This window comes from Scyliorhinus canicula, chromosome 4 (genome assembly GCF_902713615.1).
Source record: "Scyliorhinus canicula chromosome 4, sScyCan1.1, whole genome shotgun sequence".
Classification (NCBI taxonomy): domain Eukaryota; kingdom Metazoa; phylum Chordata; class Chondrichthyes; order Carcharhiniformes; family Scyliorhinidae; genus Scyliorhinus; species Scyliorhinus canicula.
Genome location: NC_052149.1, coordinates 66109884 through 66136263, shown reverse-complemented (window position 1 = coordinate 66136263; position 26380 = coordinate 66109884). Strand labels below are relative to the sequence as shown.

General features: G+C 52.1%; 1 protein-coding gene across 3 annotated transcripts in view; it reads left to right on the top strand.

Annotated features, from left to right (window-relative positions):
* Positions 1–26380, top strand: part of LOC119964641 (cytochrome P450 4B1) — a 158740-nt gene that overhangs the window by 41913 nt on the left and 90447 nt on the right. For all 3 annotated transcript variants that reach the window (XM_038794384.1, XM_038794386.1, XM_038794385.1), the window contains exon 3: positions 9695–9739. In XM_038794384.1, the coding sequence (XP_038650312.1) occupies positions 9695–9739 (45 nt within the window). The remainder of the gene's footprint in view (positions 1–9694; positions 9740–26380) is intronic.

Below are 26380 nucleotides of genomic sequence, written 5' to 3'. Positions count from 1 at the left end.
GAGGTTCCATTTGTGGATCCCTTTCCAGTCATGGGCTATTTGGATCCCCAGGTAGCGGAATTTATGTCGGGCTTGTTTGAACGGCAGCCCCTTTAGTGCTGCCCCCCCCCCCCCCCTCCCCCCCCCCCCCCCCCCCCCCCCCCCCCCCCCTTGCGGGTGTAATGGGAAGATCTCACTTTTGCTCGTGTTGAGTTTGTAGCCCGAGAAGGCTCCAAACTCTTTCAGGAGCGCGATGATTCCGTCCATGCTTCTTTGTGGGTCCGAGATATAGAGGAGCAGATCATCCGCATAGAGTGAGACTCTGTGCTCTCTACCTCCCCTTCGGATCCCCCTCCAATTTTTTGCTGCCCTGAGCGCGATTGCTAGCGGTTCAATTGCTAGTGCGAACAGCAGCGGGGACAGTGGGCATCCTTGTCTGGTGCCCCTGTGCAGCTGGAAGAATTGGGAGTTGGTATTGTTGGTCTGTACACTCGCCATGGGAGCGTTGTACAGGAGCTTTACCCAAGCGGTGAACCCTGTTCCAAGCCCGAACCGCTCCAGTACCTCTATGAGGTATTTCCACTCGACTCTGTCGAAGGCCTTTTCTGCGTCCAGGGAGACGATCACCTCTTGTGTTCTCCCCCGGAGGGGGTCATTATCACGTTCAGCAGGCGCCTGATGTTCGCGGTCAGCTGTCTACCTTTGACAAAGCCCGTCTGGTCCTCTGTGACCACCTCAGGTACACAGTCTTCTAGCCTTTTGGCTAGGATTTTGGCCAGTATTTTGGCGTCTGCATTCAGCAGAGATATGGGTCTGTATGACCCACATTCCGTTGGGTCTTTGTCTTTCTTAGGTATCAGCGAGATTGAGGCCTGTGCTAACGTGGGTGGCAACGTGCCCCTAGCTAGCGAGTCTGTGAACATCTCCCGCAGGTGCGGGGCCAGCGCTGTCGCAAATTTTTTGTAGAAGTCCGCCGGGAATCCGTCCGGTCCCGGCGCCTTCCCCGCCTGCATGGAGCTAATGCTCTCCATGATCTCTCCCAGTGCTAGTGGTGCTTCCAGATCCCGTTTTCTGCCCTCTCCCACAACTGGTATGTTCAGTCCGTCAAGAAACCGGTTCATCCCAGCCTTCCCCGTTGGGGGCTCTGAGGTGTACAGCTCTTGGTAGAAGGCCTTGAAGGTTTTGTTAATCCTCTCTGGTTCTGTTTCCAACGTGCCTCTGGTATCTCTGATTTGCGCAATTTCTCTGCTGGCTGCCTGCTTTCTCAGCTGGTGGGCCAACAGGCGGCTGGCTTTGTCTCCGTGTTCGTATAGGGCCCCGCGTGCCTGGCGGAGTTGGTGTACTGCTTTCCTGGTGGAGAGCAGGTCAAAGTTCCTTTGTAATTCTTTTCTCTCCGCCAGGAGTTCTACAGTCGGGGCCTCGGAGTATTTATGGTCTACCTCCAGTATGGAGTCGACCAGCTTCTGCCTAGCCACCCTTTCCTCCCTATCTCTTTGCGCTTTGTAGGCTATGATTTCCCCTCTTAGTACGGCCTTAAGCGCTTCCCAGAACGTGGAGGGTGAGACCTCCCCGTTTTGGTTGATCTCAGTGTACTCCGCTATGGCCTGCGCTATCCTTTCGCTGAAGGCCTTGTCAGCTAGTAAGGCACCGTCCAACCTCCATTTGGGGCGCTGGGCCCTTCCCGTCTCTAGCCGCACATCCATGTAGTGTGGAGCGTGGTCTGATATCACAATTGCGGAGTATTCCACCTTGTCTATCTCTGGAAGCACCGTTTTCCCCACCACAAAGAAGTCAATTCTGGTGTACACGTTGTGTACTGGGGAGAAGAAAGAGAATTCTTTCTCCCCCGGGTGGGCGAATCTCCAGGGGTCTACTGCTCCCATCTGCTCCATATAGTGGCTGAGTTCCCTTGCCATGTTTGAGGTTTTCCCCGTTCTGGGGTTTGATCTGTCCGTCGTTGGGTCCTGTACACAGTTGAAGTCCCCCCCCATGATTAGTCGGTGCGTCGCTATGTCCGGGATTTCTGCCATGGTCTTTTGGATGAAGCTCGTGTCGTCCCAGTTGGGCGCGTACACGTTAACTAGAACTACCGGCGCCCCATCCAGGGCCCCGCTGACCATGACATACCGTCCCCCTGGGTCCGTAACCGTCTTTGTCGCCCTAAACATTGTCCTCTTGCCAATCAGGATCGCCACCCCCCTGGCCCTTGCCCCATAACAGGAATGATAGGTTTGTCCCACCCAGCCCTTTCTTACCCGCAGTTGGTCCTGCTCCCTCAAGTGCGTCTCTTGGAGGAAGACTATGTCGGCCCTCATGTTTCTAACGTGGGTGAGGACTCTAGATCTCTTCACTGGGCCGTTAAGTCCCCTTACGTTCCAGGTGACTATTCTGGTGGGGGGCTTCTGCCCCCTTGCTCCTGTGGGGTTAACCATATTTGTCCGGTGGACGCGCCCCTGCCCTCTGGGGTTTCCCTTTGTTAGGGGGCCGTCCAGGATGTCCACTATCACTGCTCTCCCCATGCGGTCGGGTCCCTGCGCTCCGGGGTTCCCCCTTGTCCCGGGGACACCCGCCATGGCCGTCCACTTTGTGTCCGCCACGCGGGTAGTCCCCTGCACTCCGGGGGGCCCCTTCACCCACAGACCGTACTGGGTGGGTGCTTGCAGCAGTTCCCTGTTTCGAGCCCTTGTCTGTGGCACTTTGTGGCCCTATTCCCTTACTGGCCTCTTTTGTCCCTTCGTCCCTGCGTTTCCCCTCCCTGGTCTCTCGCCCCCCCGAGTGCCCCCCCCCCCCCGCTCTATCCCTTTCGGGGATACCCCTGTATACCCCTCCATTGCCCCTCTCTCCCCCATTCCTGTCCCCATTTGCTCTCCCACCTTTGATGGGTGATCCCCCCCCTCCCCTGCCTGGCGCCTTCCCCCCTGTTGGGGGTGCGCTGCGGCCCTGCTCTGTTGCGCGCCCCCTTCGCTAGCTTTCCTGCTAGCACGGTGGCTCCCCTCTCGGAGGTTGCTGTCCCGCCTCCCCTCTCCCCTCTCCAGTACTCCCGTTCCCTCGTGCCGGGGCCTGGCCTCCCACCTGGAGCGGGCCCTTGGGCATTGGGTTGTTTTCCGTTCTGGGTGTTCCTGCCAGGGGGGAGGGGGCTGGCTTTGCCTCGCCCCTCCCCACCCCCCCGTCGGCATGACGTATCTCCTTGCCATGGGCCCCTCGTCCCTACTTCCCATGGCGTTTTTCCAGCCCGTGCTCCTCGACGAATCTATTCGCCTCGGCAGGGGCTGTAAAGAAATATTCCTTGTGTTGGTATGTGACCCAGAGTTTTGCTGGGTACAGCATACCAAAACGTACTTTGTTCTTATAGAGAGCTGCTTTCGCTCTGTTGAACTCCGCCCGTCTCTTAGCTATGTCCGCTCCAAAATCCTCGTAGATTCGGATGGCGTGCCCGTCCCAATTGCAGGCTCTATTCTCCTTGGCCCAGCGCAGGATTGTCTCCCTATCCCGGTACCGGTGCAGTCTGGCTATAACTGCTCTCGGTTTTTCCCCTTCCTTGGGCTTCGGGCGCAGTGACCGATGAGCTCTGTCCATTTCCGGTGGGGTGGGAAAAGTTTCCCGCCCCACTAAGGAGCCCAGCATCGCAGCCACGAATGTTGTGGGATTTCTACCCTCTATCCCCTCTGGCAGGCCCACTATCTTAATATTTTGCCTTCTCGAGCTGATCTCCTGGTCGTCTACCCTGCCCTTCAGGCTCCCCTGTGTTGCACTCAGTTTCACCATTCCCCGCTCCAGGGATATGACCCGGTCGCTCGCGTCAGTCGCTGCCTTCTCCAGCTCTTTAATGGTTGCCCCCTGGGCTTCCAGTATCTTCCCTTGGGCTTCCAGTATCTTCCCTTGGGCATCCACTTTCTTCTCCAATCTGGTCAGAACCTGCTGCACCCCTGACATGGCCCTGGTCACTGCTGCCTGTGCTGCGGCCTCTGCGTCTGCTTTTAACTCTGCCTTGATTGCCTGCAGCTGCTCCCTCACCACCTCGGCAAAGGCTTCCTTCCAATTCACGCCCCCCTCTAACCCAAGGGGAGAGGTTGCCCGCCCGTCCAGCTCTTCTGGATGCGGCGAAGCATCCTTCCCGCCGCTTCGCGTGTTGACTCGTTCGCCCGAGCTGGCTTTCCCTTTGCCCAGTCTACTTCCGGTGCCCCCTTTCTCTTGGCTCCCTTCTGGCACTTTTTTCTACCCCTTCCCCTTCATCTTTTCTTCTCTCCTTGTTCTTCTTTTCCCCCTTTTCCGCACCCTATTTTTATTTTATTTATTATTATATATCTATATATGTATATATATATATTCTTTTTTTTTTTAAATTTATTTCCCCTACCCCTTTTCTCTTTACCAGTTTTCTTTTGGGAAGAACAGAAATACAAGTCTCTTTTTTCTTTTGTCTTCTTTCCCCACTCAACCAGGCAGGAGAGAGAGAGAGAGAGTCCCTTTGTCTTTGCCACGTGGTGGTCACTGCAGTTGGGGTGGGGGGGAGGGGCGAGTGGGCCGGTGGTCGCTGCCGGTTTGGGGGGGGGGGGGGTCCCCGCTGCTGGCTGGGGGGGGGTGTCCCCGCTGCTGGCTGGGGGGGGGGTGTCCCCGCTGCTGGCTGGGGGGGTCCCCGCTGCTGGCTGGGGGGGGGGGTCCCCGCTGCTGGCTGGGGGGGGGGGGTGTCCCCGCTGCTGGCTGGGGGGGGGGGGTGTCCCCGCTGCTGGCTGGGGGGGGGGGGGGGGGGGGGTGTCCCCGCTGCTGGCTGGGGGGGGGGGGTGTCCCCGCTGCTGGCTGGGTGGGGGGGGGGAGAGAAGAGGGGCCGCCGCCGCCGCACCGCTCCTGGCCCACGTGGGGGGGGGGGGGAGAGAAGAGGGGCCGCCGCCGCACCGCTCCTGGCCCGCGTGGGGGGGGGGGGGAGAGAAGAGGGGCCGCCGCCGCCGCACCGCTCCTGGCCCGCGTGGGGGGGGGGGAGAGAAGAGGGGGCCGCCGCCGCCGCACCGCTCCTGGCCCGCGTGGGGGGGGGGGAGAGAAGAGGGGCCGCCGCCGCCGCACCGCTCCTGGCCCGCGTGGGGGGGGGGGGGAGAGAAGAGGGGCCGCCGCCGCCGCACCGCTCCTGGCCCCGCGTGGGGGGGGAGGGAGAGGGGATGGACCTGCTGCTGTTGGGCCCCCCTGTCGCCGCTCCGCTGCCGCTCCGGCTCCTCCGCTCCGGCTCCTCCGCTCCCGCTCCGGCTCCTCCGCTCCCGCTCCTCCGCTCCCGCTCCGGCCTGTCGGGGGGGGGGGGGGTTGTTCTTCTTGTCTGCCGCTTGCGGGAGCCCCTCTCCCTGCGACCTCCTCGCTCGCCGCCCGGAAGTCGACAGCGAATAGTTAAGTCAAAGTATAGATTGATTCATGAAGTAAGAAAATGGCCGTACGATCTATCACGGTTATACTAAATCATATCAGACTTTAGCCACCTAGCTCTACCCCAATGTAATCCTAATTGGTTTGGGTTAAAATCAAATAAGTTTGATTCTATGGTTAGCTGTCTGTCATTTAATGTGCTTCATTAACTTAAATGTATTCTTGTATGAGCTATGGAATGCGATCCGACTTCCTTATCGCATACAGCCTGAACCAGTTTCTTGTTGACTTGCTTGTTAGGACAATAGTCTCTATGCTGTTACCATGGATCATGCCCTGTCCTTGGTCACTTTATCTTGCAAATGTATGTGTTAGCTGAATAAGAATGCTGTTTTAATTTATCTGTTTCTGTGTTCTGTTGAAGCTATGTTTTGCATGCTGAATATGTGTTTTGAAATGACCTGAGTTTATGAGTGAGTTTTAAAATGGAATTTAATAGACTAGGGGCTTAATGCTAAATAGCTACATTTTACCTATCACTTTTACCCATAGAAAATAGCTGGCTTCTACACCGTGCCCACGTGATTCCTGGCCGTGGGACCTGAGAATCATGGGAGGGCAGAGCATAAGGTGCCAGGCCCATTAAATAGCTGCAAATGGGTCATTACATGCTCCCGCGAGCATGGACATGGACCTCCTTCACACTGGGATTGGAGCATTGTGTGGGCCTATTTTGCCCCCATGCCCGATTCTCCGTCCCATTGGGGAATTCATTCCGGGCGTTTTGGGACAGAGAATTCAGCCCAGAGAATTTAAGCTTTTTGAAAAGTATTTTGATAACATTCAGATAAACCAACCAATGAAGATATTTTTCCTATTATACCACCTCATTTAACAAAGCTGTGAGAGTAATTGGGATGGACATTTATCTTGGGCAGAAGCATAAACAGGCAGGATCACATTGGTTGGCATGTATACATCCCACTCAATATTCCATTGCATTAACTTAACAAAACATGATATCGGGTATGGGGCATAAGTGTTTTCTGATCCCATACCATCCATTTTACACTCCCATCAGGTGAATTCCAACCTCATCCTCTCTGCTTGTGAAGCAGGACTTTGAATCTTCCTCAGAAATTTCAGTTGGTTATTCATGGAGCGGTACTTTTGGCTTTTTTAACAATGTTATCGAGCAACAGAAACTGCTCCACAGCAAGCACTTTGAGTCAATTCTATGCAACTGTTGTGTTCGCAGCTGGAAAAAGAATTTCAATGTGGGCTGCAACCATTCCATAGCATTCCAATGGCCTTGCCCAACGTTAAAATCCTCTTCACTGCTTTCAAATATCATTCTTTCAGATAACTAGATTTGTTGTTTTGATTTTGAAAATCATTGGATATTTTTCCTGTTCTGTAACAGACTTCACTGTGTCTGTCTTGAATCATTTGGATGAGTAGTTTTGTGCATACAGAGGGGAGTCCACACCGAGTTGAGCAGGTTTATTTCTCAAGCTTCAGGTACATGGTCCCGTGATACTCAACCAGTGGTTTTATACAGGGGAGTAAATAAGCTGCCCGCCCCTTTAGTGGGGAAGCGCATATATTGCAAATGACTCTGGGAAGACGATCGTCCCGATCCTGTATGTTCCACACAGGTACAGGTTATTACATCCCACCCCCGCTAAAGTCCGAAGGGCCCTGCGACTGCCATGGACAAGGGGAAGCAGAAGGGCAGGAAGAACGATGGATTCTCTTCGGCTGAGATAAAACCTGTGCTCGCGTCACTTGATCCAATGGCGAATATTGCGTCGGGGAATGGCGCTTCCTACAGGAGCGCTGCAGCAGGACTGTGGCAGGAGGCAGCTGCACAGCCGAGTCCACCTCAGAGGCTGCAGAAGGCTGTGTGGCTTTCTTGGAATCTGAAGAGTCCATGTCCTGAGTCTTGCATCAAGACATTCACGGGGCGCCACTGCGGGTTGGTCTGAGAGCGGGACCGGACAATCCGGAAATGGGCGCACATCAGGAACCGGACAAAGGGGTGGCGTCAGCGACTAAAGGTGATCCATATGGAGCCTCAGCAGCTGACTATCATCCTGAACCCAGTAGGAGGACCATCCAGTAAGACAAAGGACAGTCCCTGTGAACCAGTGGGCACCGATGGCAAAATTCCAGACGAATACCATGTCCTCTGGAGAAAAATGCCAGGCGGATAATGCTGTGCCTGGCAATGTCCCTGTGACTCTGGGGATAATGTACCTTTTCCCTGATCTCAGGGAATGCCAAACTCAGGCAGTGACGGAATTGCCGGGCCATGAGCAACTTCACCGGAGCCACTCCAGTCATGCGCGTGCAGCTTCACCTGGTATGCAAACAAGAACTAAGCCAGTTTCTAATCCATGAATCCTGAAGTCTGTTTGTGGATCCATCGATTGAACGTTAGACGCTGAGTGGTAAGGGGCCATTCGCACATGATGATTCCCATTGTCCTTTCCGAATGCCGAGAACGTGTCACTGGTAAAAGAAGCCCCAGTGTATGTGACGAGGACCTTGAGAATGCCATGCGTCAATGAAGAGACACGTAGTTTCTCGATGGTTGCCCAAGCAGTGACCGTCATCATCCTTTGGATCTCCAACCACTTTGAATGGCCGTCCACCATAAGGAGAAACATTGAGCCCATGAACAACCCACTGAAGTTGGCGTGAACCCGGGTCCAGAGAGGCCCAGCAACTCTCAAAGATGAAAGAGCGCAGCAGATGGGAGTTTCTGGTCCTCCTGGCAAATGGGACACTGCTGAGCTACCGTCTCGATGTCTTGGAAACATCTTCATTTTAGACACTCCTAGCTGTCCAATGTGCAGGTTCTTCAATACAAACTCCTGACCTTTCGTCAAGACTACAACCGATGTGACCCATAGCACGATACCATCTTCCACACTTAGCTTGGACATCCTGGAGGAGAAATCTCGCAGTACCCCTGGCAGCTATCGATGCTGGCCACCACCCAATACCAGATTCATAGAATCAACAGTGCAGAAGGAGGCCATTCGGCCCATCTAGTCTGCACCGGCTCTTGGAAAGACCACCCTACTTCAGCCCACAACTCCACCCTATCCCCGTAACCCAGTAACTCCACCTATCCTTTTTTGGGCACTAAGGGCAATTTATCATGGTCAATCCACCTAACTTGCACATCTTTGGACTGTGGGAGGAAACTGGAGCACCCGGAGGAAACCCACGCTGACATGGGGCGAACGTGCAGACTCCGCACAGACTGTGACCCAAGCTGGAAATCGAACCTGGGACCCTGAAGCTGTGAAAAAACTGTGCTACCCAACTGTGCTAACTGCTGTGCTACCCTGCTATCCCACCTTGGCGAGTCCGGGGTCCATCTTTGTCCAGTAGCGGATGCAAAATGCAAAAACTGGCAGGGAGTATATGAAATTCAGCACGGCGATGACCTTGCCTGCCGGGGAGGGGAGCCTAGACCTCAGCTGGCAGGGGTAACTGGCTCAGTGCGTCAGCGGGCGCTATGCGACTCCTAGTCTGATGCTCAAAGGAGTACTCGTGTGCGGTCAGCAGCAGGGCCCAACACGCTCGACGCGGCACCGGCTGCGGCGATTCTCCACGCTCAACGGGCTGAGTGCCCGCTGAGCTCCACCGCCGTGGTTCATGTGTGGTCCCACCCGGCGGGACCTCGCCGTTCGGGCTGCGGGGGCCGTCCTGGTGGGGGGACAGGGGGATCCGACTCCAGGGGCCCTCCACTGTGGCCAAGCCCGCGATCGGTGGCTACTGATTGTCGGATTGGCTCATTCCGGGGACTGTTCCTCCGTGCCGAGCCCCTGTAGGGCTCCGCCATGTTGCGCGGGGGCCGACGCGAAGATCGCTGTTGCGCGCATGCGCGCCCATGGCCGACCCCCGTGTGCATGCACAGCTGTGCGGGCATAACTGCAGGACCCTGCTGGCAGCTGGAGCTGCGGGACACGCACCGGGGCCCTGCTAGCCCCCTTGAAGACTGAGAATCACCCTGGACTTTCTAGGAAAAAGTCTGGGGTGATTCCCACCCGTTTTACGGCGGGCGTGGGGACTTAGTCCCCAGAAGGGAGAATCTTCGCCCGTCTCTCAGGTAAGCGGGATATGGGGAGCGGGTGTGAAATTGGAATTGAAAACCAAGATCAACCATGATCGTATTGAATGGTGGCGGAAGCTCGATGTGCCAAATGGCCTATTCCTGCTTCTATCTCTTGTGTTCTTGTGTTCAGTGTGGTAGAACATGCCCTGATAATGTTCACTTTAATCCCATAGAATAAGAGTGAAACACAAGATAAAGATGCTGAATTATATTTTGTTGTGCTTAAATGTGTTTCAGAGCCAAAAGATGATATGGTGTACCAATTTATAACTCCTTGGATTGGTAAGTTATGTAATTCTTACTTCAGCAATTTTACTGTTTTTTACAATTAACCACAGGATGTGAGTGTCTCTGGCGAGGCCAATGTTTACCCATCCCTAATTCCTCTTGGGAGGCTGCTGGTGAGTTGTCATTTTCAATCACTACAATCCACATGATTGAGATACACCTTCAGTGCTGTTAAAGAGCGAGTTCCAGGTTTCTGATCCAGTGACAGGGAAGGAAAGATGATGGCCTGGATTCTCCGCAGCTGCCGCTGATAGCAGAGTTCCCGATGTGGCAGAGAATTCAGCGTCGGGAAGAAAACGGGATTGTTGCCGTTTCCGATGATCCGGTCCTCCGCTGGCATTGGGATCGAGGTTCATGTCCAACAAGCCAGGTCGGAGAATCCCGGGGGGGGGGGGGGGGGGGGTGGGAGGCAACGTGAATCCTGCCCCGCCGCTCTGACGCCGGCTGCCATATTCTGCGGCGGCAGTTTTCAGATGGGGGCGGGGATCACACCACGCGGTTGGGGGCCGTTGGCAGTGCCCCCCCCCCCCCCCCCCCCGCCAATTCTCTGGGCCAAGCGGCCGTCGGTTTCTGGCCAGTCCTGCCAGCGTGAAATGGACATGGTCACACAGGGTGGGGCCTGGCTAGTAGGCCAGCTGGTGCGGTCCTCGGGGAGGCACAGGGGGATCCAGCCCGGGCGTGGGGGGGGGGGGGTTCCCACATGGTGGCCTGCCTCGCGATCGGGGCCCACCGATCTGCGGGCGGGCCTGTGCTGTGGGGGCACACCTTTCTTCCGCGCCTGCTTCTGTAGGGCTCTGCCATGGCCGGCACGGAGAAGACACCTCCCCGTGCATGCGCCAGAATACGCCAGCCGGTCTGCGCATGCGTGAAAACACGGCGGTGGTTCTACGCATGCGCTAACTCACACCGGCCCTTCGCCACCAGTTGGCGCGGCGCCAACCCCTCTGCCGCTGGCCTAGGCCCTGGAACTGTGGAGGACTCCGCAACTTCCCGTTGGCCTGATGCCGGAGTGGTTCACGCCATTTTTTGACGCCATCGTCAGGCCATCATACTAACTGGCCACTATATTCTCCAGCCCTTGTGATTCTCCGGTCCTCTGAGCCAAGGGGGTAACACTTTCAGGGAGTTGCCCCCAAAGCCCATTGGAGGGCAACCATCTCCCCACCTTCCCACCCCACCCCATCAGACACTCCCTCATTGTTCCCCCCAACAGAGACCCCCTAATTAAGAGATCTCATAATTAGAGACCCCCCCCCCCCGCCAGAGATCTCCTGAATGAAGTGACCACCAAATACCCCCTCAATAAAGATAACCCCCAGAAACCCTCTAAATAAAGAGACAGCAGACCTTCCCCAGAAAAGACCCTTGTCTGGAAGCTGGAGAGCAATCCAGACAGAGGCATTACTTTAATCACTACTTTAAAACTCATCTGGCCAATACACCAGCTGGCTGAAGCATAGGAAACAGCACCTGTCAATTCCTGGAAAAAGAAAACCAGTCAGCTGGGTTTAAACCCCTGCAGATCTTTGATCTTCAAGCCATTCATTCATTTCTCTTTGCTATTGATTTTAAGATTGACATCTTTCACACAAACCCAGCTGTCAGCATTATTCTATTCATCTCCCTTCATGATTGAGAAACTTTGAAGTGGTCAGCTGTGACAAGAAGCTCCTGGACCCTATCAAACAGAGTTAAGTGCTTTCTGTTAGGGTTCACTGCTGTCGACTTCAAAGTCACTCAAGTGTAAACTGAGCTGAATGGAAAGCACATAACTCTGGGGGTTGATCCAGGAAATCCTGTGGAGGGGAGCGGTGGGGGGGGGGGGGGGTTGAATTGCACTGCAGTGGAGGGGAGGAGGGAAGAAGAGGCATGCTAAGTAGCATTGTGCATGGAGCCAGCCGTGGGACCTCACTCAAAATGGCAGACCGACATTGGCATTCGCTGGGGAATCCCTTAGAATCCTCACCATGCAAAAATTTGCATGACTAAGGATCGGGAATCATTACCTGGTTTGCGCTCCCACTGTGAGCGCACATCAAATGCAATTCAGCTCCAGTGGGAGGACATAGGGCGGGATTCTCCATTTGGGAGACTATGTTCGCCCAGAACTGAATTGCACTAGTTTTCCGCAACCTTGTGGTCATAAAGTGGGATGCTATTCAGCGTTCCATGCCATGCAAATTTATGCATGGTATGGAATATGAGGGATTCCCAGGGAATCATGCTATAGGGCCACCATCTTGAGCGGACAGCCTGATAGTGAGGTCTTGCGGCCAAATCCCCCTGCACCGCAATTCGGCCTGTCACCCTCCGCACTGCATAGAACCCCCCCCCCCATGCATAATGACCCCAAACCCCCCCCACCGCAAATCAGCTTTGACCACCCACCCACCGCACACTAGGCCCCATGCTCGGAGTTCCTGGGTGCCCCCACCCCCATGTACGGTGACCCAACCCCCCCCCCCTTGGGCTCCTGTAATAGAGATATCTCCGTACGGACCACTGTAATAGGGAGATCTCCCACAGGGACTCCTGTTATAGAGGGACCACCCACAGACACCTGTAATAGCGGGACATGACAAGGAATCAGAAGGATCAGAAGGGGACCTCTCACAATAGCCACTGCCTAAAGGAAACCCCTCCACAGACCACCCCCTTCACACACTGACCTCTCCTGCACATAAACTGCCCTCTCTCTCCCCCCCCCCCCCCCCCCCCCCCCCCCCCCAAGAAGAGATGTCTATGTCTGGCAGCTAGAGAGCAGTCCAGACAGGGACAGTGGAAACATTATAACTGTAATACCCTGAAATTCCATGTGTTGGTTCCCACAGATTCACTATTTGCAAGCCATTCATAGCTTTCCAGTTGTGTTCTTTGATTGACAGCTCACAAAAGCCATCTGGAGCTTTGATCCATTCATATCCCTTCACGCTTCAGTGGCCCAAGTTGCGAAACCCCAATGTTTGTGAAAATTGACCACTTCAAAGAGATGTAAGTGCACTAAGTGCATTCCAATACCCAAGTGTGTGATCTCACTGCATTTACCTCTCTTGCTGCCCAGGCATCCTGGTGTGCCTGCTCCAGACTGAAGTTGATATAGTCCGCTGCCCTGTGCATAGGGAATCCGTCACAGTGCAGATGTACCTGTGAGCGGATGTCTGAAGATTCCAGACAGAACTCCACTCAGCCCGTGTAAAGACCCAGAGGCATAAAGGTTCAGAGTGACCATCACTCTGACAGTCACCGGGAGAGGGTATCCTCCTCCATACCCCCGTGGTGCCAGGTGTGACATCATCTGACACTGGTGGTGCACAGTGTCCCTGGTTAGCTGACGTCTTCGGCGGCACACGCGGTCCTGCAGCTTCCCGAAGGTCAGGCGCTTCTTGGGATCGGGCAGCCTTCTGACCATCCACTCCCTCGGGCGTCCATACCTCCACCTGATGTGCTGCAGCATGTGTGACGTGCACAACCGAAGTTGGCCCAGGAGCCTCATCACTAAAATGCTCCACTATTGTGTTAGTCTCTGCGATGGTGGCAGGTGCAAGTGGCAGCAGAGATGAAAAGTCAGTGTATTCCCCAGACTGGTCCTCCGGGATGTGCTGGGGATCTGGCTGGGGGGCGAGGTAGCCCAGACAGGCCACCCTCCTCTGAGGGTGATCTTGAAAGACAAAGGACAAGAGACAGTGAGATCTTGGGACGGAGTGGTCTGGGGAGAGGTTTGACTCACTTGCTGTCGGGACATTGGGCGGAATCTCTGATAATGGGGCTATTTCCTCACGTCCGTGAGAAAACGGGCATGAATCCCGGCCCATTCTCCCTCCTGTGCCGAGCACGATTGCGGCACGGTGGCTCGGAGAATCCCGGCCATTATTTTGCATTGGGAATTCACTTGGTTGTTGGCGGCCGACCTCCGCATCTGACTTAGCCCTCTCCTTGCAACTCCCTGGCTAACTCTAGCACCTTCTGCTCCACGCGGATCAGAGCGCTGAGGCCCGGGACATCCCCTCCGGTCTTCTCTTTCTCTCGCCTATTATGGTCTGCCTTTTTGTCGGGGACACAAAGGACATGGTGAAGTTCATAGAGGCGGGTGACACGGGGGGGATCTGTAGCTGCTGGCACGTGTGTGCAAGGCACCGGGGTCAAGAGGACAATACAGGTGTTGGGGTTTGGTACAGGGTGGGATGTGAGGGCGATGCAGGCTGGTGGGTTTCGAGTGGCCTCTAGGGGAGGGGGAGGTGATGGGAGGAGTGAGGGACAGGAGTCATGCTAGGAGAACAGAGGTGGCGATTCACCTGAGCTGCCCGAAGGAGGTCATTCATCTTCTTCCTGTACTGTGTGCCTGACCGCCTGGTGTGACTGGCAGCACTCACCGCCTCGGCAACCTCCTCCCAAGCCCAGTTAACAATAGCGGGCTGGAGCATCTACCACCCTGGGGAAGAGGGCATCTTGCATCTCCTCCACTGCATCCATCATTCTCTCAAGGTCCGAGTCCAGCAACCCGAGGTGGGGGGGGGGGGGGGGGGGGGGTTCATTCTCCTTGCTGCCATCTTTTTGGCTAGAATGAGAGTGTGTGGGGAGTGGAGTGTTTATAAGTAGCTCTAGCTTGTGAAGCTCGCCAGCATTAATTCCGACCCCAGTGAATCAGACACCGGCTGGAACTAGAATTGTACTCGATTCACGTGGGCAGAGTGCTGACCCATTAGCATGTCCTGAATTGCTCCACAACTAGCACCCCCAATGGGAATGCGAACTGCATTCAATTCAGCCCCGGTGTCAACACATAGAGCTGGATTCTCCACTATCGGGATTCTCCATTGTGCCGGCAGTCCGGGGATTTCCCAATGGCGTGTGGCTCGCAGTCCAGGGATTTCCCGACGGCGTGTGGCTCGCAGTCCAGGGATTTCCCGACGGCGTGTGGCTCGCAGTCCAGGAAATTTCCCAACGGCGTGTGGCTCACAGTCCGGGGATTTCCCGATGGCGTGTGGCTCGCAGTCCGGGATTTCCCAACGGCGTGTGGCTCGCAGTCCGGGGATTTCCCAATGGCGTGTGGCTCGCAGTCCGGGGATTTCCCAACGGCGTGTGGCTCGCAGTCCGGGGATTTCCCGATGGCGTGTGGCTCGCAGTCCGGGGATTTCCCAATGGCGTGTGGCTCGCAGTCCGGGGATTTCCCAATGGCGTGTGGCTCGCAGTCCGGGGATTTCCCAATGGCGTGTGGCTCGCAGTCCAGGGATTTCCCGATGGCGTGTGGCTCGCAGTCCAGGGATTTCCCGACGGCGTGTGGCTCGCAGTCCAGGGATTTCCCGACGGCGTGTGGCTGTGCACAATGGTGCGACGGGAAGGATAATCCCACCCATAGTCTCCCAAACGGAGAATCGTGCCCTTGTTCCTTCGCTAGTGATGCACGGTGGTAGCAGTGTATAATGTCCAGGTTTCTTTGTCAGCACTTACCAAGCCCACAGCTGCTACCACCCAGTAGAGGATGGGCAACAGATGCATGGAAACACCAGCATCGGCAGGTTCTCCAATTCACACATCATCATAACTTGGAAATAAATCATCGTTCTTTCACTGTTGCTGGTCAAAGACCTGGAACTCCATTTTAAATAGCACTGCGGGAGTATATATGCACCAAATCAACTGCAGCAATGCCATCACCACCTTCTGAAGATTAATGTGGGATGTGGTACTTGCACATACTTTTAAAAATTGGACTGTGGTTGATTTATACTTTACCTCGATTTACTGACCTTTGATTCCTATCATTTGATCCCTTTCACCCGAAAAACATCTCAGCCTCAAGTCTTGCAAGATTTGATTGACCCCACCTTTTGGACTCGAGAGTTCCAGAATTTTATTATATTTTGTGTTTATATATTGAAAAGATGTTTCCTCATTTCGCCTTTTGAATGGCCTATGTCTGATCTTGTTCTAAATTTTCTTCCAGAGGAGATCATTTCTCTATCTCTGCCCTCTTGAATCTCTGTCATTTTAAGCATCTCAGTTAAATTACCCATCAACCATATAAACTTATGGGAATGCAAGCCTAATTTATCCAACCTGTTCTCATCATTTACTCTTTTAAATCTTAGTTTTTTTCCCATGAATTTGCATTGTACACCTTCCAAGAGCAATGGTCTGGATTCTCCGTAGCCTGACGCCGGAATCATGATCGGTGATCGGGCGGAGAATGGATTCTGATGCCGGAATCGGGGCCAGCAGCGGTTTGATGCCAGTCTGCCATGCTCCGTCCCCTCCAAACTGGCATCACGTGATCCACGGTATGCGCTGTTTCAATGCTGTTGGTGGGTCACTGGCCGGCCCATCCATGAAGGACTGAGTTCTCGACGGAGCGGGCCACGTGTGGTCCCAGAGGTCGGGAACCTAACGTGCTGGCCGCGGACAGTTTCTGGCACCGCCACACTCGTCCGTGATCTGTGCCGCTGTCTGCGGGGGGCTTGTGCTAGGGATAGGGGACTGGTGGGTGTGGCCAGGAGGTGCACTATGGGGCGGCGGTTAGCGGGTTAGAGTTCGAGCATGGCCGGCGCCATGTTTTACGGCACGATCAGTGCAGGTCGTCAGTCCTGCGCATGTGTGGCTTGGGACCCGGCTATTCTCCGGCCATTTTAAGCACGATGGGCGGGAGTTTCACATGGCGCCGGTGCTAGTCCCTCACCGGTACTGGAATTGGTGAGGGGTTCGAGCCGCTTGTCCTGTCGTGAACCTTCCACGGATTCTCCGTTCACGCCAGCACTTAGCCTCAGAAACGGAAAATCCAACCCAATGAGTTTTCTGAGTTCAGGAAATAAAACTGTACACACTGCTTCAAATAGGATTTGTCAACCCTCTGCACAACTCAGGCATCACTTTCTCACCTTTGATTGATTTTTATAACTTCACACTAGCTTTTAGTGACATATGTACATGAATACCCAAAACTCTTTATTCATCCACAGCAGAAGCTCTCACCATTAAGAAAATATTAGCATTTGTCTCAGATCCAAACACAGTGGCATTATATTTCCTCACGTTGGCTCTATTTGCCATTACTTTGTCCATTCACTTCATCTATTCTGGATCTCCTCCTTTCTCGTTGAGGAAAAAATGTTGGCCAGGCCTGCAGGAAAATTCTTTGCTCTTTGAATAATACCACTGGATTTTTTTATTTGTGACTTAAACTGGTTTAATATGACCTTTTTTCATCAAAAACACCCCACCTATGACAATACAACACTCCCTAGTTACTGCTCTGAAGTGCCAGTCTAGTTTATGTGCTCAAGTGCTGTAATAGGACTTCAGTTTAAGAAGCAATGCCACCCTCCATTTGAGTTAGTGAAAATGTAGAATAGGAACTGGTTAGAATAGAATAGGCATAAATCATGAAACGCATGTGGTGTCAGGTGAGAACGGGATTTAGTTAGATATAATGGCCTCTATTTTGGCAAATAATTGCTGTTTAGGATTGCATTTGTGTGAGGTTTCCATGGTTGGTAATATACTTGAATGACTACAAAACAACAACCAAGTCAACAGAGAAGTGCATATAGTTTAATTGGGAAACATGAAACTGGCCATTCCTTTCATTATAAGATTACCTCACGTGAATAATTTGGGCTGTAGGTACAACACAATTTCCTTCCTCTAATGCCATATTAGAGTATTAAAGTCAAAGAGGACTTCAGCACAGAAAAGGCTCTTCAGCCCATTGTATCTGTGTCGGTCAAAAACAAGCACACGGTAACACAGTGGTTAGCACTGCTGGCTCACAGCACCAGGAACTCAAATTCAATACTGGCCTTGGGTGACTGGTTGACGGTTGGTGAAGACTTGATGGGCTGAAGGGCCTCTTTCTGCACTGTAGAATTCTAACTATTCTGATCCTATTTTTGAGCACATTGCACATAACCTTGTATACCTTGGCATCACAAGTAAACACCTCAATACTTTTTAAATGTTATCAGGGCCTCTGCCTCCACCAGCCTTTCAGTCAGCGAGTTCCAGACTCCCACCACTCTCTAGGTAGCGGACCGATATAACGAGGCCCATAATGTCACTCATGTTGTCATTATGCATTGCATTGGACTGCACCCAAATGCGCAGGTGGCATGTGTGGGCACCGCACCTGGACATAAAGTGATTGTGCTGGTGAGTGCCAGTGGGTTCTGCGGAGCAAGTACCAAAGATCTGATATGGGGAAGGTACGAGGTGTCAGCCAATGATTTTTGGGAGGGGGATGGTGGGAATTTGAGGGGGTCGTAGGCCGAACTCAGGAGAGAGGTGGTAACTTACTCTTGTAGCTCAGTGGAAGTCGTTGGTCATCTTCCTACATTGGGCAGTGGTCTTCCTGGCCATGCTGCCCGCACTGACAGCCACTGCCACTGCCTCCCAGGAGGCATTGGTAATCCTGCTACTGGTCCTCTGAACGCCTCAGGGGAACAGGATGCTCCGCCTTGTCTCCACAGCTTCGAGAAACCTTGCCAGGTTGGCATCCCCAAAGCGAGGAGCGGGTCTGCATGCTGCCATGCATGTGCGTTGACTGGGAGTGAGCGGTGAGGGAGTTCCCCCTTGTTAGCAGTGAGACACTGAGGCATGAGTCTGGCGAATGAGATGGTGAGACAGCCAGTAATGGCGAGAAGCCCATGAGGGCTCATTTTATTTCCAGCACTAAGTGCCGTTAAATATGGGCCATGATCTCGTCAACCCAGCCGTCGAGAAACACCCCGTCAAACGCGCTCAAAATGACACTTAGAAATTTCTCCATTAAATTGCGCCCTTCAAGTATATTGCCAACCATGAAAATCTCACCCAAGTGAAATTCTAGACATCAATTATTTGCTACAATGGAGGCCATTATATTTGACTGAATCCTGTACTAACCCAACGTTATTACCGTTAGAAGGAGGCACCTGAACATTTATTTGTTCTTGCTTAATCAAAGGACGTCAAAGGCAATTGTAATGCCTGATCACCTACTGAAAATCAGTATTTTCCATAGCAATCAGTGATTGAGCCATAGAGACCACATTCAGTCAGAAGGGTATATTTGCTCATTGATCATTGATAAATACCAGGATAAGGGGCTAATGATTTCATTACAAATTTGAGATATAGTTCCTACACATCAACCAACAGAAGGCGAACCGACTGCTGCCCCTGAGTTACCGAATTCATGGTGGTGCCCTCAATCTTTAAAGGCTCCCCAGTGTAGGTAGTCAATCTAGGTTTGGTATCGCTGAGTATCAATGGCATAATCCCTGCACAAAGCCGGCAAAATGTGTGGATGTCCACAACGGAGAAGGCAGCACCAGTGTCCATTTACATCATCACTGGATGCCCATTGTGTTTGCCTTCCACACAGTTGGCTGTGGTGATTGTAGATCTGAGTAGATGCAATACAAATGAGCAAGCACTAGAGGGAGCACGGGAGAGCTATATATACACAGGGACAGGAAGTGATGACACACTTCACGGAAGGCAGAACTCGTAGCAGGACACAGACACAGGCAGGCAGCATTTGAGGTAGCCGTAAGTTAAGCTCTGAAGAGAGAACGAATTCACAATAAAGCATCTTCTCCACCTTTGAGACTACGAGCTTTATTAAGACACGAGGAACAACACATGGTACCAGGTTTGGCTTCAGATGCTTACTACAGGACAACTCAGCTGCAGAAACAGAAAGAACAAAATGGCATGGAAATCTCCTACTGGACATTGGACTTAGAACATAGAACAGTACAGGCCCTTCGGCCCTCGATGTTGTGCCGAGCAATGATCACCCTACTTAAACCCACGTAACCTGTATACCCGTAACCCAACAATCCCCCCATTAACCTTACACTACGGGCAATTTAGCATGGCCAATCCACCTAACCCGCACATCTTTGGACTGTGGGAGGAAACCGGAGCACCCGGAGGAAACCCACGCACACACGGGGAGGACGTGCAGACTCCACACAGACAGTGACCCAGCCGGGAATCGAACCTGGGACCACTGGAGCTGTGAAGCATTGATGCTAACCACCATGCTACCGTGAGGTGGGAAGACATCGCTTATTCGAGGATGTGGCTTGGAACTCCACCTCAGCTGGACATGACCGGCAATTTAAGAAATGTCTGGAAAATGTTTAAACAAATGTTCGATTTATATATCATAGCTAATGATGTAGCAGCAGCCTCAGACAAAATTAAAATAGCAATGCTCATCGCAGGACATGAAGCTAGGAAAGTATATAATGGATTTAAATACTCAAAAGATGAAGACAGCACCAACTTACAAACAATACTAAACAAATTTTAAGAGTACTGTAAGGAATTTGAACAGCACGGTATGCTCAGAGGCCAAACTGCACAGAGACTGAGTGATGCAAAACTCTACAAACAGAAAGGCTTCATTCAAGAAATCGCAAGTGAAAAGTACAGATCAGAAAGAAGAAATAACTTGAATTTTTCACAAAGCCAAAACGCTGAAATCCAGTCCAGATCGAAAGGAAAAGGTAACTTACAACTTTCAGAAAGAAAAAACGCTGAAATCCGCGATAAAATGGCGTCGGACCACATTTTACAGTCTCGGGCAGACAAATAACAAAAAACTGCGTCTGCGCATGCGCAGGAAACGGAAGCCGCGCATGCGCAGTTACAATCACCCATTTTGCGTTATGCACAAGCCGCGCATGCGCAGTTAAAAAAAGTTCTTGTTGCTGATCGTTATGCGCATGCGCAAGCCGCGCATGCGCAGTGGACACAAGACCGCACAGTAAAGGAAGGCCGATTTGCGCATGCGCAATTCATTCCTAACGCATGACGTCACGAGCGGCATGACGTCTGAGCATCCGGACCACGCCTACTTAAAAGGGAAATGCCCGATAATTGAAAACAAGATACTTAAAGCGGTAAAACCAAACTTTCTTGCCTCAGAAGACAAAACAACGCCTGAACTTAAACCAGCAGTTGAAAACAACTCGCACAACACCCTGGAAAAAGCAGTCCGCACCACCCAAAGTGAAGAGAACAAAAAGAAATCCGAAACAAAAAAAGATGATTTGTTTTTCGAAGAATACTACTCAGACATGGCTGAGTTATTTGGATATGCTGATCACAGCATCAGCGACACGGTCGCAAAGCTCAACACAAATCTACTCGTGGTAGATGAATCCAACCAAGATGATTTGGTTTTCGAAGAATACTACTCAGACATGGCTGAGTTATTCGGATATGCTGATCACAGCACCAGTGACACGGTCGCAAAGCTCAACACGAATCTACTCGTGGTAGATGAATCCAACACCATGGTGCCATGGCAGATCGTCAATACATTGGATGACAGCAATACCCAAGACGAAGACAATGCCACACAGAGAGCACAGAAAGACTCCACAGAGAGAGCGATGACAGGCTCCACAGTAAGAGTGATGAAAGACTCCAAAAGGGAAGCAAGCAAACACCCCCTGGCGAACACCATGCATGAACAAGACCATGAAGGTCAACCCGCCGTATCTGAGCAACCGCAAGCAGACTATGAAAGTCTACCAAGCTCACATAAACAAGAAGAAGACAATGTACATCTACCCACTGCATGCGAAAACAGTGACAAGGTGATCACACTCGACATACAGGAGGTACAGGATCACAGCGAGACTGACAGTTCTCAGCTTGTCTGTACAGAAGCACAGAGTAGGGCCACCCAAGAGTCCAGTGAGACCATGCCAATAGAAACCATGCAGATTTTGACTCCAGAAGAGGAGCGCCAAGAGTCCAGAGAGACCACGTCAATTGAAATCATGAAGATTTTGACTCCGGAAGAGGAGCACCAAGAGTCCAGAGAGACCGCGTCAAATGAAATCGTGAAGAATTTGACTCCAGAAGAGGAGCACCAAGAAAGCAAAGACTCAAATTATCCACACGGGACACTCATTGAGCATAACAAGAAAAACAAAAGCCAAAAGAAGCACAGCAGAAATGAGAACAACAACAGCAAGAACAAAAGCAACATGAAGGGTGACAAGAACAACAAAATCGCAAGAAGCACTGCAGAAACAAGAACAACAACAGCACCAACAAAAACTACAAGAAGAACAACAAAACCAACAAGAAGCATAACAAAGATAGCGACAACAACAAAGACAGAAACAACAAAAACAGCAACAAGAACGGCAACGAAAACAACAAAGACAGGAACGACAGAAACAACAGCAATGAAACAACGACAAGTACAAAATGGTACAACTCTACACATGAAGGACAATGCCACAGCACACTGCAAAACAATGACAAGACTAAAAACATGCCACGGGATGGCAACGAATCGCACAAACTCACATCTGCTCCAGAACAAGCAAGCACCACAGCTTTCAAGGCAGATGACATAATAAATCGATACCACAAGCACAGATAAAAGTCCATGTCAGTCAACATCAGTGGTTCGACCATGCAAACACCTTGGGATGACGCATTGGTTACTTAAAATAACAAGAACACCGACAACATTCACCACGTCAACAACAACAAAAGAAAAAACTCAGTGAACAAATTCATCAAGTTTGGACTCATAAATGTTTTTATTAAGAGTGGACTCATAAATATAAATTGGCTTTGTAAAATATGCAATAGCACCATCACTTGTATAGATACACATATCATAAGTAACTGTTTTGTACAATTTTCTTTAACGATGTACAGAAAATATGTAAAGAAAAAAGGGGGATGTGGTGATTGTAGATTGTAGAATAGATGCAATACAAATGAGCAAGCACTAGAGGGAGCACGGGAGAGCTATTATACACAGGGACAGGAAGTGACGACACACTTCACGGAAGGCAGAACTCGTAGCAGGACACAGACACAGGCAGGCAGCATTTGAGGTAGCCATAAGTTAAGCTCTGAAGAGAGAACAAATTCACAATAAAGCATCTTCTCCACCTTTGAGACTACGAGCTTTATTAAGACATGAGGATTTGGTATCGCTGAGTAACAATGACATATTCCCTGCACAAAGCCGGCAAAATGTGTGGATATCCACAATGGAGAAAGCAGCACCAGTGTCCATTTACATCATCACTGGATGCCCATTGTGTTTGCCTTCCACACAGTTGGCAATGCAGCCAGCGTTTCCCTTCATCCTCGGGGGAGGTATCCCACTGGTTCGCGGTAGCTCCCGAGATCAAGACCCGACTGCGGAATTACCTCTGGGGCTGGCCTTTCGGAGGACGTCTGGTCAGACTTCACCGTCCTGTGATGCAGAGGAGATCCAAAAAGAGGGGCAGGCCAAACTATGGACGCCATAATCCTTGGACACCTGCAGCTCCTGCATGCCTTTCTCTGTGTGCTCTTGAAACGGCAAGTTAAATGGCCGCTTCAAATCTAGGGTGGGTACCACCAGTAGCTTCTTCTGCGTGGTTGTGTTGTTAATGCCACACATGAGCCGGTCCTTCAACATCTCAGAGAGGGATGGCCCGAATTCACAGGGCTTATTTTCTTGGGTACACCACCTCACCTTGGCCCTGGTGCTAGACAAGAGCACTGCATGCTTTGCTCTGCTAAGGTCTATCATGGGATTTTTACATGACCTATTCACATGGCTCAAGGACAATTCAAAACAGATCTGCCCGTAGTCAATGAACAGGAAGAGGCTCAAGTAAATCACATGCAACTGCGACACCGCTGCATAATTATGGAAGGCTTAGAGTCAAAGTGTTCTGAAACCAAAGTGACCAGCTCACCAAAGGATCTGGAGTCCGGTGCCACCAGATGAGTCAGATGCTTTATGATCCCAAATGTTTGGGCCCTGCAGGCAGTCAGGAGGAGGACCCTCTCATGGTCTTCTCCCAAACTCCCATTTGCCTGTAAAAAATACCTCACGCACTCCGCATGCTAATTCCAGTCTTCCAGGCATGCGTCCAATGCTTCCAATTTTCCGATTAACGTCATTTTAAATTATAACAACGTTATGTCCGAAACAGTAACTTTCGGCAGTCAGACAGTTCTACGAGTGAGTCCGTAGTTTCCTTTAATCCTCGTTGCCAATTTAGTAACTTGAGGAGGCCGGAGGAAATTTAACATTGTTAGGATATTGTCTGTCTGTCCTGTGTTCCCTTTTTAATCCCCGTCCTGCTGCCTGATTTGACATTTCTGTTTAAATTAGAGTCTTTGAACACTGGGAAAAGTGTTCCCAGTGTTCCCCTTTTAGATGGGCTAGTCCGAAACATCCCGTTTAGGTTCTGTGGCAGGATCCGTGATGTTGTTTGATAGACTTGGCAAGCAGCCAATCAGTGCGTAGAATATTTTCAACTTTTTCTGTGGTTAGTGAAGCCAGTCAGTAACTTTCAGGGAAGAAGGCGGGTCATCTGGAGAGAGCGATCTTTTGTTCAGTTCTGTTAAGCCGCCAGAGAACAAGGACTCTGAAATTTTTCTCTCTCTCTGTGCTGGACAATTTTAAGAAGCATTGTTGCCAACTCTGTGAAGCCATTCTTGTGTTAAAGGATCAGCAGATCTGGAAAAGAGATCTTGAATGTGAAAGTACAAATAATAATAATAATCTTTAATGTCACAAGTAGGCTTACATTAACACTGCAATGAAGTTTCTATGAAAATCCCCTAGTTGCCACATTCCGGCGCCTGTTTGGGTACACTGAGGGAAAATTCAGAATGTGCAATTCACCTACCAATGGTCAGTGACCTTCGAACTGTGTGTGTCAGGCCCTGGGAAGAGTTGAAGAATTGCAGCTTAAGGTCGGAGCATTAGTGATAAAGCCACCAGAGTCTTGTGAAGAAATCAGGCAACTAAAAGCTCCTAACTTCCAGGACCAGAGCTAAATTTTTCACACAGTGAGGCGAAAGCTCCGTCTGGTGGTAGAAAGACAGACGTCCACTGCCTGAGCAGCCTGTGTACAGCATCATCTGATGGCCAGCAATGAGAACAGCACCGACCTGGAATTCTTAGGTGAAACACCATCTGATGGTCGAAGGGTGGAATTGAGCCAATCTGAACCCCTGGAATAAACCTATTTCCCAGAGACTGCAGCCACAGAGTGAAGACTCATCCCAAGCCTACCCCTTTAGTCCCTGTTTGATTTTATTCCACACCAACTCTTACCTGATGTTTGTCTGCGCAGAGGGTGGGACAGGATCTTGGGATTAGGTAGTCTGGTAGACCGTTATTCTGTTACAGGTATTTCCTTATTTGTTCATCTTTTCTCCATTTTATTAATAAATAATTTGATAATGTTTTACTTATAAATCTGGGGCGGGATTCTCCGTGAATCGGCGCGATGGCCCGAACCCGGCGCCAAAAATGGCACGAATCACACCGCACAGGCCCCCTGAAACGTCGTGAATTCTCCAGCCGGCAAAAGGCTAGTAGCGACATGACGCCATTCGCGACGGCGTCAGCCGTCATGGACGCGCGCCATCAGTGATCTTCCATATCCCCCCTTCCCCCATATCCCCTTCCCCATACCCCCCTTCCCCCATATCCCCCCTTCCCCATATCCCCCTTCCCTCATATCCCCTTCCCCCATATCCCATGTCCCACATCCCCCCTTCTCCCATATCCCCCCTTCCCCATCCCCCTTCTCCCATATCCCCCCTTCCCCATTCCCCCTTCTCCCATATCCCCCCTTCTCCCATATCCCCCCTTCCCCCATATCTCCCTTCGCCCATATTCCCCCTTCCCCCATATTCCCTCTTCCCCATATCCCCCTTCCCCCATATCCCCCCTTCCCCACCCCCCCTTCCCCATCCCCCCTTCCCCCACGTCCCCCATATCCCCTTCCCCATATCCCCCCTTCCCTCATATCCCCCTTTTCCCATATCCCCCTTCCCTCGTATCCCTCTTCTCCCATATCCCCCCTTGTCCCATATCCCCTTTCCCCAAAAACCCCCTTACCCATATCCCACCTTCCCCCATATCCCCCCTTCCCCCATATCTGCCCTTCCCCCAATTCCCCCTTCCCCCTTCCCCCATTTCCCCCATATCCCCCTACCCCATATCCCCCCTACCCCATATCCCCCCTTCCCCCATATCCCCCCTTCGCCCATATCCTCCTTCCCCCATATACCCCCTTTGTGCTTTGTCCGATTCGTGCGGGGTGTGGTGTGAGGTGAGCGCCTGTAGGTGTGTGAGGGGTGATAGAACGTCGGCCTCAGGTGAGTGTCCCCCCCTCACCCTGAGTCGCCTTCGCCATCCCCCCAGGTAGACGACGGGTCCGTGCGCTGCAGTGTCACAGCCGCATGCAGGGTCGGTCCGGGTGGAGGGTGGTACTGTGGCCATGGGTCAGACATTGTCCAGCGATGTAGAGCCCAGAGTTCATCGCAGAGTGGGTTGTCATCATCCTCCATGGCCTGCAATAGACACGCTTCCACCGGCAACCGTGTGAGCCCGGCCCGTTGTGCCGCAGGTAGATGTGCAAAGGAGGACTGGTGTACGTGCGGGTGGTTGGTGTTGGGTGGGTGGGGTGAGGGTGGCTGGTGTTGGGTGGATGGGGTGAGGGTGGTTGGTGTTGGGTGGGTGGGGTGGTAGGCTGGTGCCGTGGTGTGCAGTCTGTGCCCATACTCGGCGATTGCCACTCCCCTCTAGTCCGTGAACGAAGCGGCTATCAGCCTGTCCCGTACCCGCTGGCCCAGCCGTAAACGGTGGGCAGCCGG